Here is a 15,293-nt window from a genome sequence, read left to right on the forward strand (position 1 = left end):
GGTCCACAATGTTTTTTTTCTGAGGTCTTGGCTGAGTTTCTTGGATTTTCCCATGGTACCAAGGGCAGAAAGTTAGTGGCTCTAAAGGTAGGCCCTTAAATACAGCCATAGGTGCCAATTAACTTCTAATTATGACAATTGGCCAATCAGAAGCTTCTAAAAAGTCATTACATCAATTTCTGAAATCTTCCAGACTGTTTAAACAGACAGTCAGCTTGGTGTATTTAAACTTTTGACCCACTGGAATTCTGATATAGTGAATTAAAGCTGAAATAAATCTGTCTGTCTCTAATTGTTGGTTTACAATTACTTCTGATGTGAACAAAGCAGATGCCCTAATTGACTTGCCAAAAGAAATGCATGGTAACATGAAATGTGCGGAGTTGTGAAAAACTGAGTTTGAATGTCTTTAGCCTAGGACTAGGTGTATGTACACCTTTGGCCTCAACTGTATTTGCAGTGACCCTTCCCTCTAAGGCGGGGGTGGGGAACCTTTTTCCTGTCTGGGGCCAGATTAATATTTGCATATACGACAGAGGGCCTTAGAGTTCTATGAACTCTCATGTTTATTATGGACACATTTCTTCCATGTTATGCTGACTAAAACTGAACAAACCTTAATGTCAACGTGATGGCTGACTACACTTTGTCTCAACCAGTTGTTGAATGTCTGTGCCACATGAAGCTGGCTCTCCGAGTTGATGTGTAAGTCTGGAACAAAGTCTGTCCTTGGCAAGTGAGAGCTTGAAAAAGAACTGTTCACAGCGGTATGTGGTCCCGCACAGTGATGCCATCTTAAGTGCATGTTTCCTCAAATTCGTCAACCCTTATGTTTTGCTTTTAGAAATATAGCAGATCCACGTGTCAGGCCCCTTAGCTGACAGTTGTTCTGTAGTTCAGTGATCTCTAGCTGCATGCACTCCAGCACATCAGCAACACTGACATTAAATGGAGTGGCAAAGATGTTGAGATGCAGTTCTTTTACCTTCACATCTTGAAATCTTTCACTAAATTTCTCTAACAAATGAGCACATTCCTTTGCATATTCCGTTGTCTTTTCATGCTCAGGATTTTCATCACGGAGAGTAGGGAAATGCACCATGTTTCCCCTTTCAAGTTGCACCTGCCACAGCTTTAGTTTATCTTCAAATGACTTCACATGGTAAAGGAGTGAGACCAGGAGCTGTTTTGCCCCTTGTAGTTTAACATTGAGCTCTGACAGACGGCTGTTAATGTCCACCATGAAGGCATGGTCACAGAGTCACCTTCTATCACGAGTTTGCCATCGCTCTGGCCTATCTACTGCCTATTTACTCTGCCCTGGTTCTCCTCCCCTGGTCACGGTCAAGAGTTGCACCACCTTCCAAATTCCGATTTAACACCTGGTTATAACCAACTTCTTTTTTTTCTTTTTCAAATCAGGAAAAATAGACGGGCTATATGAAATCTAGGAAACATTCAGCGGGCCGTGTGATATTGACTGGAGGGCCGTATATGGCCCGTGGGCCAGAGGTTCCCCACCCCTGCTCTAAGGGGACAAGTGGACCTAAACCACGCCAGGAAATGCCCCCCACAGCATAACAGAGCCCCTCCTCACTGTAGTGGACATGCATTCAGGCCCGTACTGTTCTCTTGTTGTACGCCACAAATGCACTTGCCCACTTGTAGAGAATATGGTGAAGGATGAGTCATCTGACCGTATCATTTTTTTCCACATCACTGTAGACCAGTGCCTATGGTTTTTGCACTGCCTCACAAATGTGCATTCATCATGCTCTGCAACCCTACAATAATATCCCTCTCAATGTAGTTGTCAACGAACAGTTCTTACTGACACTGTCTGATCACATCCTGCATTAACATTCTCAGTCACCTGAAACACTAGCCAGTGGGGCAGTCTTCGTGATTGAAGTTCCTGCCATCTGTGGCCTAATAATGAACCCTCTTTCAAATCTACTTATATCTTTTCCTCTTGAAGCCTTAACCCAAAACCGAGGTCAATTGACATAAAACACAAAGTTACACAAGACAGTAGACAATTGAGTTACAAAAATCAAATAGGGAATGAGACAGCAGTGTAACAGCAATTAAAAAGCAGAGGTTAAAAGCAGGAGCATATTTCAGTCACAGTGTCATGAATTACATTTTTAACCTCTTAGCACACACCATCTAGTGGTCAGCATGCTGGCGTGCCTAGATTGTTTAACTCAGACATTCATTGGTCCTGCAACCATGAGATGAAAACAGAAACGCCATGTTTTAGTTTCATTAGTAGACGATACACGACAACTATGCCAAATACGGAGTTTTTCAGCACCACCATTGTCGCCCTGGTCGTTCATTTAACAAGCACCCCCTCCCTGCAGTCTTATCTGCAACTACACCCCCTACCCATGATATAATGGACAATATTGTCTCTCTGGGCATTCATAAATATATTTTTTCACCACTCAAAATTCGTACTCCGTCATAGCAACAAGATAAACCCGAGAATAGCCCTAAGATATGCCAATACAGCAGTGAAAACGCTGCTCGCTGAATAATGAAATAAACGAGACTAAGTTTTAAAAAATGATACCATGTCATTCTACAGTCAATATCTGGGACTAAATACTGAATAAATATACAACCTTACCATTGGTTTTACGCATAGAGATGTCCCTTTTGAGACTGAGTGGTCATATATTGTCTCGGACAATCTGTTTGTGAAATATATGCACATTTCTGACGCCTGGGTACCTTCCAAAATAGCTGTGCGTCATACCACACGATTAGTTTACGGCGTTGTCACCCTTTTTAGTACAGTCTGGCTTGATTGACGATTCATTTATTCAGTAGGTGAGAGTATAAGCTTTCTAACAATGTATAACATGTATAATTTTGCTTTTGGAATAGCGTTTTATAGGTCAGCATAACCAAAAGTTTTCTCATCATCGCATTCACTTATGCATTCACTCTGTGGTAGCAGTAAAAGACGCTGCACCTAATGAAACGTTGTCAACGATTTTTATTAATTTCTTGGAAAATACTATTATTATTGAGGACTTCTGGGCATAGCCAAGCCATGTTTGCTGATAGACATAGCTCACATCGTTTTCTGGAGTAAGGCAGAAGCAGATAGAAAACAGATAAGATTTCATCATTTAAGATTGCCACAGGAAAAAGTTTGTGTTGCGTTTGGTTTCAGAGCCTGGAAGAGTTTTCCTCTTTTTATTTTGGTGGTGGTTCCTTGGTTGTGTGTTTTCAGCTGGTTTCCTTGTGGCACTTACACCGGAAGTGGGTGATACTTTGGCATGGTCTGCCCAATCAGTTTCTCTCTCTCTCTCTCTCTTATCCGTCTCTCTCTCTCTCTTTTCTGGTATTTCTAGATTAGTTGTTTAATGTTTTGTACTATGTCTTCTGTTGGGTAATTTAGAAGTAGAGTGCCTGCATTCAATAAAGAATGTATGTTTTCAATTCATTAATATAATTGACTGCTTCTTATTGAATTCAATTATTTAATCTTAAAACCAGGTATAGAGCTTGTTTTGACTTGTTAGTTGATTCCACCAGTGCACTGCAGACTGACCTATCAATGAATTCGGTGATTTAATTGATAATTCAAATTTTAAACATAATTATTAAATTAGATCAAATAAAATATATTTTACATGTAGGTTAAGTGAGGGGTTCTAGCATGCAATATCACTTGGTTCAGTATTCAGAGTGCTGAACATTTTAACAAGGACATTGACTGTTGGAACCGCTGGATTCAGAAAAGATACATATTCTTAATTAATCCTTGCTTGTCCAACAGGGGGATTTATTTATGAAAATAATGGTGTTGCTGTTGGGGTTGGAGAGGATGGTAGTGGAGATCAATACCTGTAAAATGCAATGGGACAATAGAAATAAAAGGAGGAATGTTTATAATATACATAAATCAGTTAAGGAAGAGGTGGGGAGTTGGAACTGTAGGAAAGAGGAAATTATATGGAGTAAATTACGGTTTGGGCATGCAGGATTAAATTCATCACTGAAATTAATTGGTACATTAAAACATGAAACGGGGTTATGTGATTAGTGCTTAGTAGATGAAACGGTCAAACGTGCTGATGTTTTGCGAATTGTAAGATCTAGATGAAGAGAATGTTTGAGAGAGTCAGAGAAACTAGGCGCAGATGGGTTTACGTGGGATATTAGAGGGAGGGGGGAAAGAGGTGGTGGGTAAGGCCCACCACCTTTATAATTTTCTTAGAATAACAGGACTAGGCAGAAGAATCTAATGTAGGTAGATTTTGACCGGCCACACACTCCAGCACAGCAGGTGGCGGTGTATGCACCTTGAAGTTGATTACGCCAACCAAATCCAAAGAAGAGAAAAACTTTCATGGAACAGCTTTGTGGCTGGACCCGCAAACTTGTGCCTTTGTTTGGTGGTCTCCTTCTTTGTCTTTCTGTGTGTTGTTTGGATGGTGAATGTTCTTTTTCTTTTGTGCATGTTTTGGTGAGGTTTTAGGTCAGAGTAGGAAACCTGCGGAAGACTCACCATTTCTTTTCTTTGTAAGAAAGATGACTATTTGTTGCAGACTAGGATTAGTAGTCTTCTGTATGCCCTGCTTTGACCTTACCTGGAACAAGGGACTTCAGGTGGTATTCCCATTTTTGTTGTGCTTGTTACTGTGTTGTGGGCAGATTTGGGGCATAACACATTGCATATTTTTCATTTAGTCCAGTTTGATTCACATTGCAACGATTCAAGGACACCAATTTGTATGTGTACAAGGTGTTTGTTGATTTGTCAGAATTTTGGTGGGGATTCAAGTTTTCAGTCATACATTCACCTACAGTGAGCACCATAATTCGTTGGACAGTGACACATTTTTTGTTTTTTTGGTTCTGTACTCCAGCACTTCGAGTTTGAAAGGATACAATGACAATGACTGCTTGAAGACTGCAACGCATAGACATCACGGGTGTCTTCCCCGATGATGCTCTGCCAGGCCTGTACTGCAGCCATCTTCAGTTCCTGCTTGTTTCTGGGACTTTTTGCCTTCAGTCTCCTCTTCAGCATGTAATATGCATGTTCAATTGGATTCAGATTCGGTGATTGACTCGGCCAGTCAAGGATTTTCCACTTTTTGGCCGTCAAAAACCCCTTCATTCGTCTAGCAGTATGTTTCGGGTCATTGTCTTGTTGCATGATGAAGTGCCGTCCAATGAGTTTGGAGGCAGTTGGTTTTATCTGAACAGATAAAATATTTCTGTAGACTTCAGAATTCATTGTTCTACTTCTGTCTGCAGTCACATCATCGATGAAGACAAGTGAGCCCGTTCCACTGGCAGCCATACCGGCCCAAGCCATAACACACCCTCCACCATGTTTCACGGATGAGGTGGTATGCTTTGGATCATGGGCATTTCCTTTTTTTCTCCACACTTTCCTATTTCCATCACTCTGGTACATGTTAATCTTTGTCTCATCTGTCCTCAAGACTTTGTTCCAGAACTCTTGGGGCTCTTTTAGGTGCTTTTTAGCCAACTGTAATTTCGCCTTTCTGTTCTTCAGGCTTATCAGTGGTTTGCATCTTGTAGTGTACCCTCTGTGGTCCTGCTGGTGTAGTCTTCTATGTATGGTAGACTTTGACACATCTACACCTGCATCCATTAGTGTTTTTTTGATCTGTTGGGCTGTTGTCAGGGGGGTTTTCTTCACCATAGAGAGTATTCTCCGGTCATCTCCTACAGTGGTCTTCCTCGGTCTACCGGGTCTTTTGACATAATTGAGTTCACCAGTTGTTTTTTTCTTATTAATGATGAACCAAACTGTTGACATGGGCATGCCCAGGGTTTTTGCAATATTCCTGATTGATTGATTTTCATTTCTGAGCTTCATGATGGCCAGCTTAATTTGCATCGACACTGCTGTCTTCCTCGTGTTGTCACACCCCAACAACAATCTCCAAAGGCAATTGCGAAGTCTAGAATCAAGACTAGACATCAACAGCTCTCTTCTGCATTCACTTACAACACAAATGAATATACCTGCCTAACGAAACACATCTGTGAAGCCAATTCAACAAATACTACTAGTACCTTAAAATGGGGGGACCATGTACAAAAGGTGCTGTCATTTCTAAACGGTTCATCCGATATGGATGAAAATACCCTCAAATTAAAGCTGACGGTCTGCACTTCAACCTCGACCTGCTAGACCAATGAAGGGGTTTTTGATGGCCAAAATCCTTGACTGGCCGAGTCAATCACCGAACCTGAATCCAATTGAACATGCATATTACATGCTGAAGAGGAGACTGAAGGCAAAAAGTCCCAGAAACAAGCAGGAACTGAAGATGGCTGCAGTACAGGCCTGGCAGAGCATCATCGGGAAAGACACCCATGATGTCTATGCGTTGCAGTCTTCAAGCAGTCGTTGTCATTGTATCCTTTCAAACTCGAAGTGCTAGAGTACAGAACCAAAAAAACAAAAAATGTGTCACTGTCCAATGAATTATGGTGCTCACTGTAACTTTAGAGGAAAAACTTTGGAGTATCAAATGCAGTGTGTTGCTGTTTTATTGCTTTTAATCTGGCATCATTGCCAGCATCTCATATTGGTATAACACCAACAGTATGAGTGGCTGTCCACACAGTGATTTGAACAGTCATATTCACCAATGTTCTGCTATAGATACTAAGAAGGCAAAACTCTGATGTTGCCTTCATTCAGAATTGGGACTCTGGATTTGTTCCAAATCTGATCAGTCTGGTAAATGTCCTCTGTTTTATCAGTCATGACATATGCTAACAGCCAAGAAGAGGCAGGCAACACTGTAATAATGATGTGCTAACCAAGTTTTAAGTTGTTTGCTGGTGCTATCAAATCCCTTTCACTCAGCTTGTGACTAAATATTATACGTTGTAAATGTACTTGTATTTTTAGGGGTTTTCTCCAACTGTTCCCTTATGTAAACATCAGCCCATATTCCTAAAGGGACTTGATCTCCTCTTTACTCCAAGTACACCTGTGAGCACAGCTTGTTGCTCCAGTTTGTGAGATATTGGTGCTTTGTATGTTTCCCTTCCATTTACAATATTCACCTTACCCACAATTCACAGCCTACATTTTCTGTAATTGGTCCAGATAACATTTTCCAGATCATCGTGGCACTATGTTCTCCCCAGCAACAAGCTGCACCAGGCTTCACTCGAAAGAGGACCGACTGCCCCATTTTTTTGAAACTATGGTTTACTTGTTTGGTGCTCAACCGAATGCAGGTGGAGGTTTCACACCTGCCAAAATGAACTGAACTTAGAAAAAAGTTTGATTGATCCCCACAAAACAAGGTAGGTGTGAAAGCACCCTAAAATACTACTTTGTACAAATCTTATGCACCATAACTTGAACACCAAGACCTCACTTGGAAAGGCTGCAGGAGATGGGCAAGTCGGTACTCCACTCAATCTTGCCGTTCTCAAACTTCTGCACTCCAGAAATGGCTCCCGAAGGCTTCTCTGTGATTATTTTGTACCTGCAAAATACCAGAATGGTGACCATCACCTTCTTCACTGCCACAAACTTTCACTGGCTTGCACGTACAGGAGATCTATCAAAACATCTTTAGAATGCCTTCTAAAGAACTTCTGAAAAAGTGAACATGAGTTAAGCCAATCATTATGAATTCATTCATACACTGCCTTTGGAAAGTATTCAGACCCCTTCACTTTTTCCACAGTGTGTTACGTTACAGCCTCATTATAAAATTGATTAAATTCGTTTTTATTGTCATCAATCTACACACAATACCCCATAATGACAAAGCAAGAACAGGTTTTTGCAAATTTTTTGCAATTTAAAAAAAAATAAAAAACTGAAATATCACATTTACAGATATTTCAGACCTTCAACTCAGTACTTTATTGAGGCACCTTTGGCAGTGATTACAACCTCTTGGGTATGACGCTACAAGCTTGGCACACCTGTATTTGGGGTATTTCTCCCATTCTTCTGTGCAGATCCTCTCAAGCTCTGTAAGTTTGGACGGGGAGCGTTGCTGCATAGCTATTTTCAGGTCTTTCCAGAGATGTTCGACTGGGTTCAAATCCAGGCTCTGGCTGGGCCACTCAAGGACATTCACAGACTTGTCCCGAAGCCACTCTTGCATTATCATGGCTGTGTGCTTAGGGTCATTTTCCTGTTGGAAGAGGAACCTTCGCTCCAGTCTGAGGTCCTGAGCGCTCTGGCACAGGTTTCCATCAAGGATCTCTCTATACTATGCTTCATTCATCTTTCCCTGGATCCTGACTAGGCTCCCAGTTCCTGCTGCTGAAAAACATGCCCACAGCCTGATGCCGCCACCACCATGCTTCAGGGTTGGGATGGTATTGGCCAGGTGATGAGTGGTGCCTGGTTTCCTCCAGACATGACACTTGGCATTGTGGCCAAAGAGTTCAATCTTGGTTTCATCAGACCAGGGAATGTTGTTTCTCATAGTTTGAGAGTCCTTTAGGTGCCTTTTGGCAAACTCCAAACGGGTTGTCACGTGCCTTTTACTGAGGAGTCTGGCCACTCTACCATAAAGGCCTGATTGGTGAAGTGCTGCGGAGATGATTGTCCTTCTGGAAGGTTCTCCCATCTCCACAGAGGAACTCTGGAACTCTGTCAGAGTGGCCATCGGGTTCTTGGTCACCTCCCTGACCAAGGCCCTTCTCCCCCAATTGCTCAGTTTGGCTGGGCAGCCAGCTATAGGAAGAGTCATGGTGGTTCTAAACTTCTTACATTTAAGAATTATGGATCTGTGTTCTTCAGGATCTTCAATGCTGCAGAAATATTTTTGTACCCTTCCCCAGATCTGTACCTCGACACAATCCTGTCTCGGAAGTCTACAGGCAATTAATTTAACTTCACGGCTTGCTGTGACATGCACTGTCAAATGTGAGACCTTATATAGACAGGTGTGTGCCTTTCCAAATCCTGTCCAATCAATTGAATTTACCGCAGGTGGACTCCAATCAAATTGTAGAAATATCTTAAGGTTGATCAATGAAAACAGGATGCACCTGAACTTCATTTTAAGTGTCATAGCAAAGGGTCATGAATACATATGTAAATGTGATATTTCAGTTTTTTATTTTTAACTTCTTAGCACAAAGCCACTACTGGTCAGCACTAGTGGTGCCTAGATTGCTCAATTCAGACATTCTGTGCTCCTGCAACCAAATTATGAGTTGAAAACACAAACTAGCTTTATTAGTGGATGATTCAGGACAACTATGCCTAATTACGCAGCGCCACCACTGTCCACTGGTCATCCATTTACAAAGCACCCCCTCCCTGCAGTCTCATCTGTAACTACACCCCCCACGCATGACACACTGGACAATAATGTCGATCTGGGCATACATGAAAACATTCTTTTACCAATAAAAATTCATATTCCGTCGTAGCAAAGGGATAAAGCCAGCAATAGCCGAAGGTATGCTAGTACAACTGTGAAAAACTCTGCTCAGTGAACACTGAAATAAACAAGATGAATTTTTCAAAAATTATACTATGTCATTCTGCTGTCAATATCTGTGACTAAATATGGAATAAATATACAACCTTATTGTAATACGCTCATTTGTGATGCCTGGGTACCTTCCAAAATAGCTGTGTGTAATAGCACACATGCTGTTTTTGGTGTTGTCGCCCTTTGTGGTACAATCTGCCTTGATCAACAATTACTCGATCCAATAGGTGACAGAATAAGCTTTCTAAAGAAGTATAATATGTTTAATTTAACTTTTGGAATAGTTTATCGCTCAGCGTAACCAAAGGTTTTGTCTCATTATAGCTGCATTACGCATTCAGTCTGTGGTAGCAGTAAAAGACACTGCACCTAGCGAAATTTTATTGATGACTTTAGTTATTTCTTGGATAATACTATTATTCTTAAGAAATTATGAGTATGGCTAAGGTATATGTTTGCAGCTAGACCTAGCTGATATACTGTTTTCTGGGCTAAGTTAGAACTGGGGAGCGACAGGATTAATTCAGTCTCTATCTACTGAACAGATATCATCAAAATGTATGTTTTTCTGAAATTGAGTGTCCTTAAGTAGGTTAGTGGTATTTTAGAATGAGGATATTTCACAATGTAAAGTAAGCGTTTGTTGGTTTGCTTGTAGTTTGTGTTTAATGTATGTATCGGATATGACCTACACTGGAACATTGGCAAAACATGGTAGACGGTTGAATATTGTTTTAATGTCGTCCCATCCCCATACAAGGAAACATCACATACTATAGAGTACAGAAAAACATACGAGAGTTAAGGATTACACATTTAGGTACTGTACCACAGTGTGATAATGTTTTTGTGTTATTTTTTAAATCTGATATCAATGTTTCACCTTAAACCTTCATAAGGGCCACATGTATATGCTTTATAATGGACAAAAAGCATTTTATTCATTTTTGGAGAGATTTTGGATATGTTTCCGGACCCTTAGATATTTTAAGCCACTGTACTGATGGAAAGCTTGTAATTTCCACTTGAAAATGATGCAACAGTGAGTTTCGTCAGTCAAACAGTAGATTTGTAGTGAAATATGTTGTGATTTACAGTAATGCATAATTTAGACATTTTGGATAGATTTGGAGACACTGGGGACACTGCTTACTTTTTGATTCATATATATGATTTTATAATAAGGCAGTAACATAACAAAATGTGGAAAAAGTGAAGGGGTCTGAATACTTTCTGAAGGCACTATAATTATATACTAAAGAATAAATTAAAGGACATAACTGTGTACTGATGAAAATGATGAAAAAAACCATGCACTGCATAGAACTGAGTTTAACTTTCAGAGATCATAATAAGAAGAGAATGCTTTGAGGCAGTCATTGTTGAAACATGTCAGCACTGGGATAATTACGCTGCAAAATAATTCTTATAATCATATGAGTATTAGATTCTTTTTGTAAGAGTTCACATGGATTGTGGAGTTGTTCTCGATAAGAACACCATAGGATGTTGCTAAAGTAGAACTGGCTGAGCTAGGGCATTTAATAGGGGGAGGACTCACATGACTTCTTTGTTTCGCCGGGGGCCTTCAAAGGGTCGGAAAGGTAGGCTGCCAGTGGCTGCATGGTAGAAGGTCACACCAATGCTCCACAGGTCGACAGTGGCTCCATATTTCTTCTGGTGGTCCTTCCGGAGGACAGCCCGCTCATACATGTCTGGGTGCTGTCATACATACAGAGTAACTGCAGAGTTTAAAATGCCATTCCAGGATATCAAGGATATGAGGACAAACAGTCACAGACCATAAAAATGAACACTTGCACAAAAGATCAAAAGCCAATGATTCAGGTCAAATAAGCACAGACTGAATAGACAAATTGGACAGCTTTGTATTCCTTTGTTTTAAAGTTCTCCCTACCATTGAAGCTGAAATGTTCCAAATTCCAATTATTGTGAACATTCATGAAGATGCTCTGCTGTCCGGTCTGCCTGTCTGCTAACTTATTTTAGAGTGTGTGTGTGTTGTCACAACCTCAAACCTGACTCATTTACTAATGAGGCACATAACTCAACCTGACTCTAGTTAAAAAGACATACATTTGTCTTACAAAAATGCAAAAATAAATGATAAGAGTCAACGGATCAAGCCAAAAAGAAAAAAGGAAGGTAAGCTCCTAGGATAACAATGCAATGGGTCATCAAACCCAGGGCTAACCTTAAAATTAGCCACAGCAAAAAATATGAACACTAAACAAAACCACGAAAACTGGGCTACTGGATGCCCCACCCCCAGAAAAGGAAACTAAATAAAACTCAACAGCGGCTAACACAATTTCAACAGGTACGGTTGCTGTTCTTTTCTCCCAGGCATCTAGGAACCTTAAATAGGCATATTGATCAGGAATAACCACTGGCACCTATGAGTGATAGAAACAACAAGAGAGTAAGCAAAGCAGGGCAGCATAACAACCTGTATATAAAAATGTGTTTTTACCAGAATTACTTCCGTTCCTCCCGGTTAGATTATACTGCTTTTGTGTTAGAATTATGGACATCTCTGATGAAATACAAAGTAACTTGACTTTGTATTCTGGGGGGCTGCGCTGTTAACAATTCTGAATACCATATTGAGTTTAGTTTGAACAACCTTTTTCTCAACTGTAAGCCATCCTAATGTCCTAAATGTTCTGGGTCAAGATGAGTGTGAGGGTGGAGTTTTAGTACTACTCTCACTGATTTGTTTTGAGAAGTTCGTCATTTTTTCTTCAGATGTTGAGGAATACTTGAGAGCCAGGAGGTACACAAATAATCAAAATGGCATTGGACCAGTACCCCTGCTAGAAACTCCACCTATCTAGAAACTGGGATTTTCAAGCAACAAGCTTGACCTTTTGATTGATTTTTGCTAAAACCTTTATGGCTATGGGTTCACCAGACACCACATTTATCCAATTCACAACCTAGGCATCAGCGGGTTCATTGATGATTAGGATGGTACTGTTGAGTCACTGGCCTTCATACTAACATCGGAAGTCTTTGAAAATTTAACTTTTGGTCCAGATAAACTGGACTCCAATTTGCCAAGGCGTATGGAGATTTTTTGGTTGATAAGCCACTGACTAATTTGACAACTCTACACTGAGATTCTCTTCAACTGTAGAATTATTCTTGAAAGATATCAACAGTGCAGAGTCATCTGCATTGAGGAACAGTCTGCAGGAACAGGCAAACTGCACATCATTCATGGACAGGGGGAGGCTGTGGCGGTCTCCTTGAATGACCAAAATACAGGAAACAATGGGCCTCATTCACAAAACTTTTCTTCTAGTATTTTACCTTTGTTCTTAAAAATGTTCCAATAAAAAAACAACATAAGATTCATGACATACGTGCAGACCTTTGTTTTGTGCATATCCCAGGTGTATGAGATAAATTCTGGCTGTTTGTAATTTTACATTTTATTCCCAATCCTGTTCATGTGATTTGCATAAGGAAACAGCCATGAACATATGCAGGTAAGCAAAAAAATTATGAATGAAAAAAATGTTCTTGAATAAGGTACCCCCCAAATGGGCAAGGATTGGGCAGATTTGGCATCCGCACAAGGGGGTTAATCGACAATAACACATGCAGAAACAGTAGGAAACATCAGGTTTCTCAACTAATATACACAGAAAACTCTGCAGTTTTACTGGGCTCATGCAACCACTGGGCTCCAACATATACTCAACCTCTTTTTACATGTGGCCACGTTTCACAGGGCTTACACGCATGTTGTTTTGATGGGGACTGCATCACCCATGTCAATGTCATGCTAAATAAGCGATATCTGGCTTGGCACGTCCGTAAACATGGCTTTATGAGAATGTGTAAGACCAAAAATGTCTGCACTTTCAGGTCTAAAAGTTCTTTAACTGCCCCTCCACCACACATCTAGAGGGCCCTGACAACATTTCCAGTGACTTTTCTGGCAGATCACAGGCTGTTTGCAACCGCAGGCTAAAATTGGAAACATAATTAAGCAGGTTTTGAGGTTTGTCAGACCCCAACAATGTGAACGTGAACTGCTTAAGTGGTCCACACACTGTATGTCCAAATACCAAATCAAAAGGACTGAAACAAAGCAACACTTGAATGACCTCGCTGATGGCAAAAAGCAACAGTCGACTCCCCCTTGCCTCAGAGAGACAGTAAGTGCGCAACATAGATTTCAGAGTTTGGTGAAATCATTTCATTGCTATGATAAGCACTTGATGAACAGCATTGAATACCAAACCATTGTAAAACTTGGAAAAATGTTCATGATATGAAGTTTGGGCCCTGTTAAAGATACTGGTTCCCCTTCTTATTTTGCAGTTAGTGACTCTAGAAGTCTAGAATTATTCTATTGAATGGTTAGTTTATCACAGGAATTAGATGCAAAGGAGCGGGTGGAATTGTTTGATGTTGTTTGTCTGCTAGTTGACATTCATGGCAAGTTTTACAGTAGTTTACCACATCACATTTTAAACCAGACCAAAAGAAATGCCTTAAAATCCAATTGTAGGTTTTGGTAATGCCCAAATGACCAGCAATAGGATTGGTGTATGCCAAAGTGAATATTTTATATCAGTATTTAAAAGGTAGTCCAATCATCCAGGGAAGAGGCAGTGATTAGGCTCCATTTTTACATTTAAACACCAGCCCTCATGAAATAACCTGCTGACAAATCATGAACTTCATTTTTGTCAACAACCTGATCTAGAAGAGAGCAGAAATCCTTCCTCTGCTCTGGAATCAGTTGTTCCCGTGGGAACAATACATCTAGAGATGACTTCAGATTACTCACATCGAGCATGAAAGTGGCATCTTTTACGGATCCACACATAAATGTTTCATTTCGATCGACAATTACCTTGTTGTCCAACTGAAATATTTTAGCCATTGCTTGAGTCATGGCACATGTGGGAAATACCTCAGGGTAGGCCTGTTCAAGTATGTCAGGGGTTGTGGGTACAATAGGGTTGAAAATAACATATGCTTCTTTCTTTTGTGACTTTTGATTGTATGAATGGAATAACACCTTTAGAAAAATGCTTTTTAGCCTTGATATCCATGTAATGAATTTGATTTTGGCCTCAATGCCTTCAGATGGCCAAAGTAGCCATACCCTAAAAATGACAAACTTCAAGACCTGTTCTCATGATACAATAGCTATTCATGAAACAATAGCTATTCAAAAGTTAAATGTATACACTGGAAAAAAAAAACCGAGATCTTGATCAGTTACCTTGCAGTAAAGTCTTCCCCTCGCTGCCGGCGGGGCTCTTGCCCCAATCTTCGAGAGTGCTTCGAGAGTCGTCTGGTCTCTCCCACCACTGCGGTCCAGTCCCTCTTTCGTCATTACCTCCACCCTGCCCACATCTGTTGCCACCTACTGCTCCCCACCACCGCCACCCGGCCCCACCCATCATTTGAGCCACATCATAAACTCTGTAAAACTGACTGACATGTTGGTCACCAGTCGGCACCCTGAGCCGACCAGAGGAGGATGGGTTTCCCCCTTGAGCCTGGTTCCTTCCGAGGTTTCTTCCCATCTGCCACAGGGAGTTTTTCCTTGCCACTGTTGCCTTAGGCTTGCTCCTGTGGGGATTTAGGCCAGGGTTGTCTGTAAAGCGTATTGTGACAACTTCTGTAAAATACGCTATACAAATAAAATTTGATTGACTGATTTGATTGAAAAGAAAAGGGTAAATGTGAGACTGGCTGATGAGTGCAATTTAGCTGCATCTGAAGACATTTGGCTCATAATCAGGGGTTGGA

General features: G+C 40.8%; 1 protein-coding gene across 5 annotated transcripts in view; it reads right to left on the reverse strand.

Moving 5' to 3' along the window:
- The window catches only part of tbk1 (TANK-binding kinase 1), a 251,835-nt gene that overhangs the window by 179,396 nt on the left and 57,146 nt on the right, over positions 1-15,293 (reverse strand). For all 5 annotated transcript variants that reach the window (XM_064341969.1, XM_064341968.1, XM_064341971.1 and 2 more), the window contains 2 exons: positions 11,053-11,213; positions 7,401-7,511 (listed from right to left, as the gene is read on the reverse strand). In XM_064341969.1, the coding sequence (XP_064198039.1) occupies positions 7,401-7,511; positions 11,053-11,213 (272 nt within the window). The remainder of the gene's footprint in view (positions 1-7,400; positions 7,512-11,052; positions 11,214-15,293) is intronic.

The sequence above is a fragment of the Anguilla rostrata genome, chromosome 7 (genome assembly GCF_018555375.3).
Source record: "Anguilla rostrata isolate EN2019 chromosome 7, ASM1855537v3, whole genome shotgun sequence".
Taxonomy (NCBI): domain Eukaryota; kingdom Metazoa; phylum Chordata; class Actinopteri; order Anguilliformes; family Anguillidae; genus Anguilla; species Anguilla rostrata.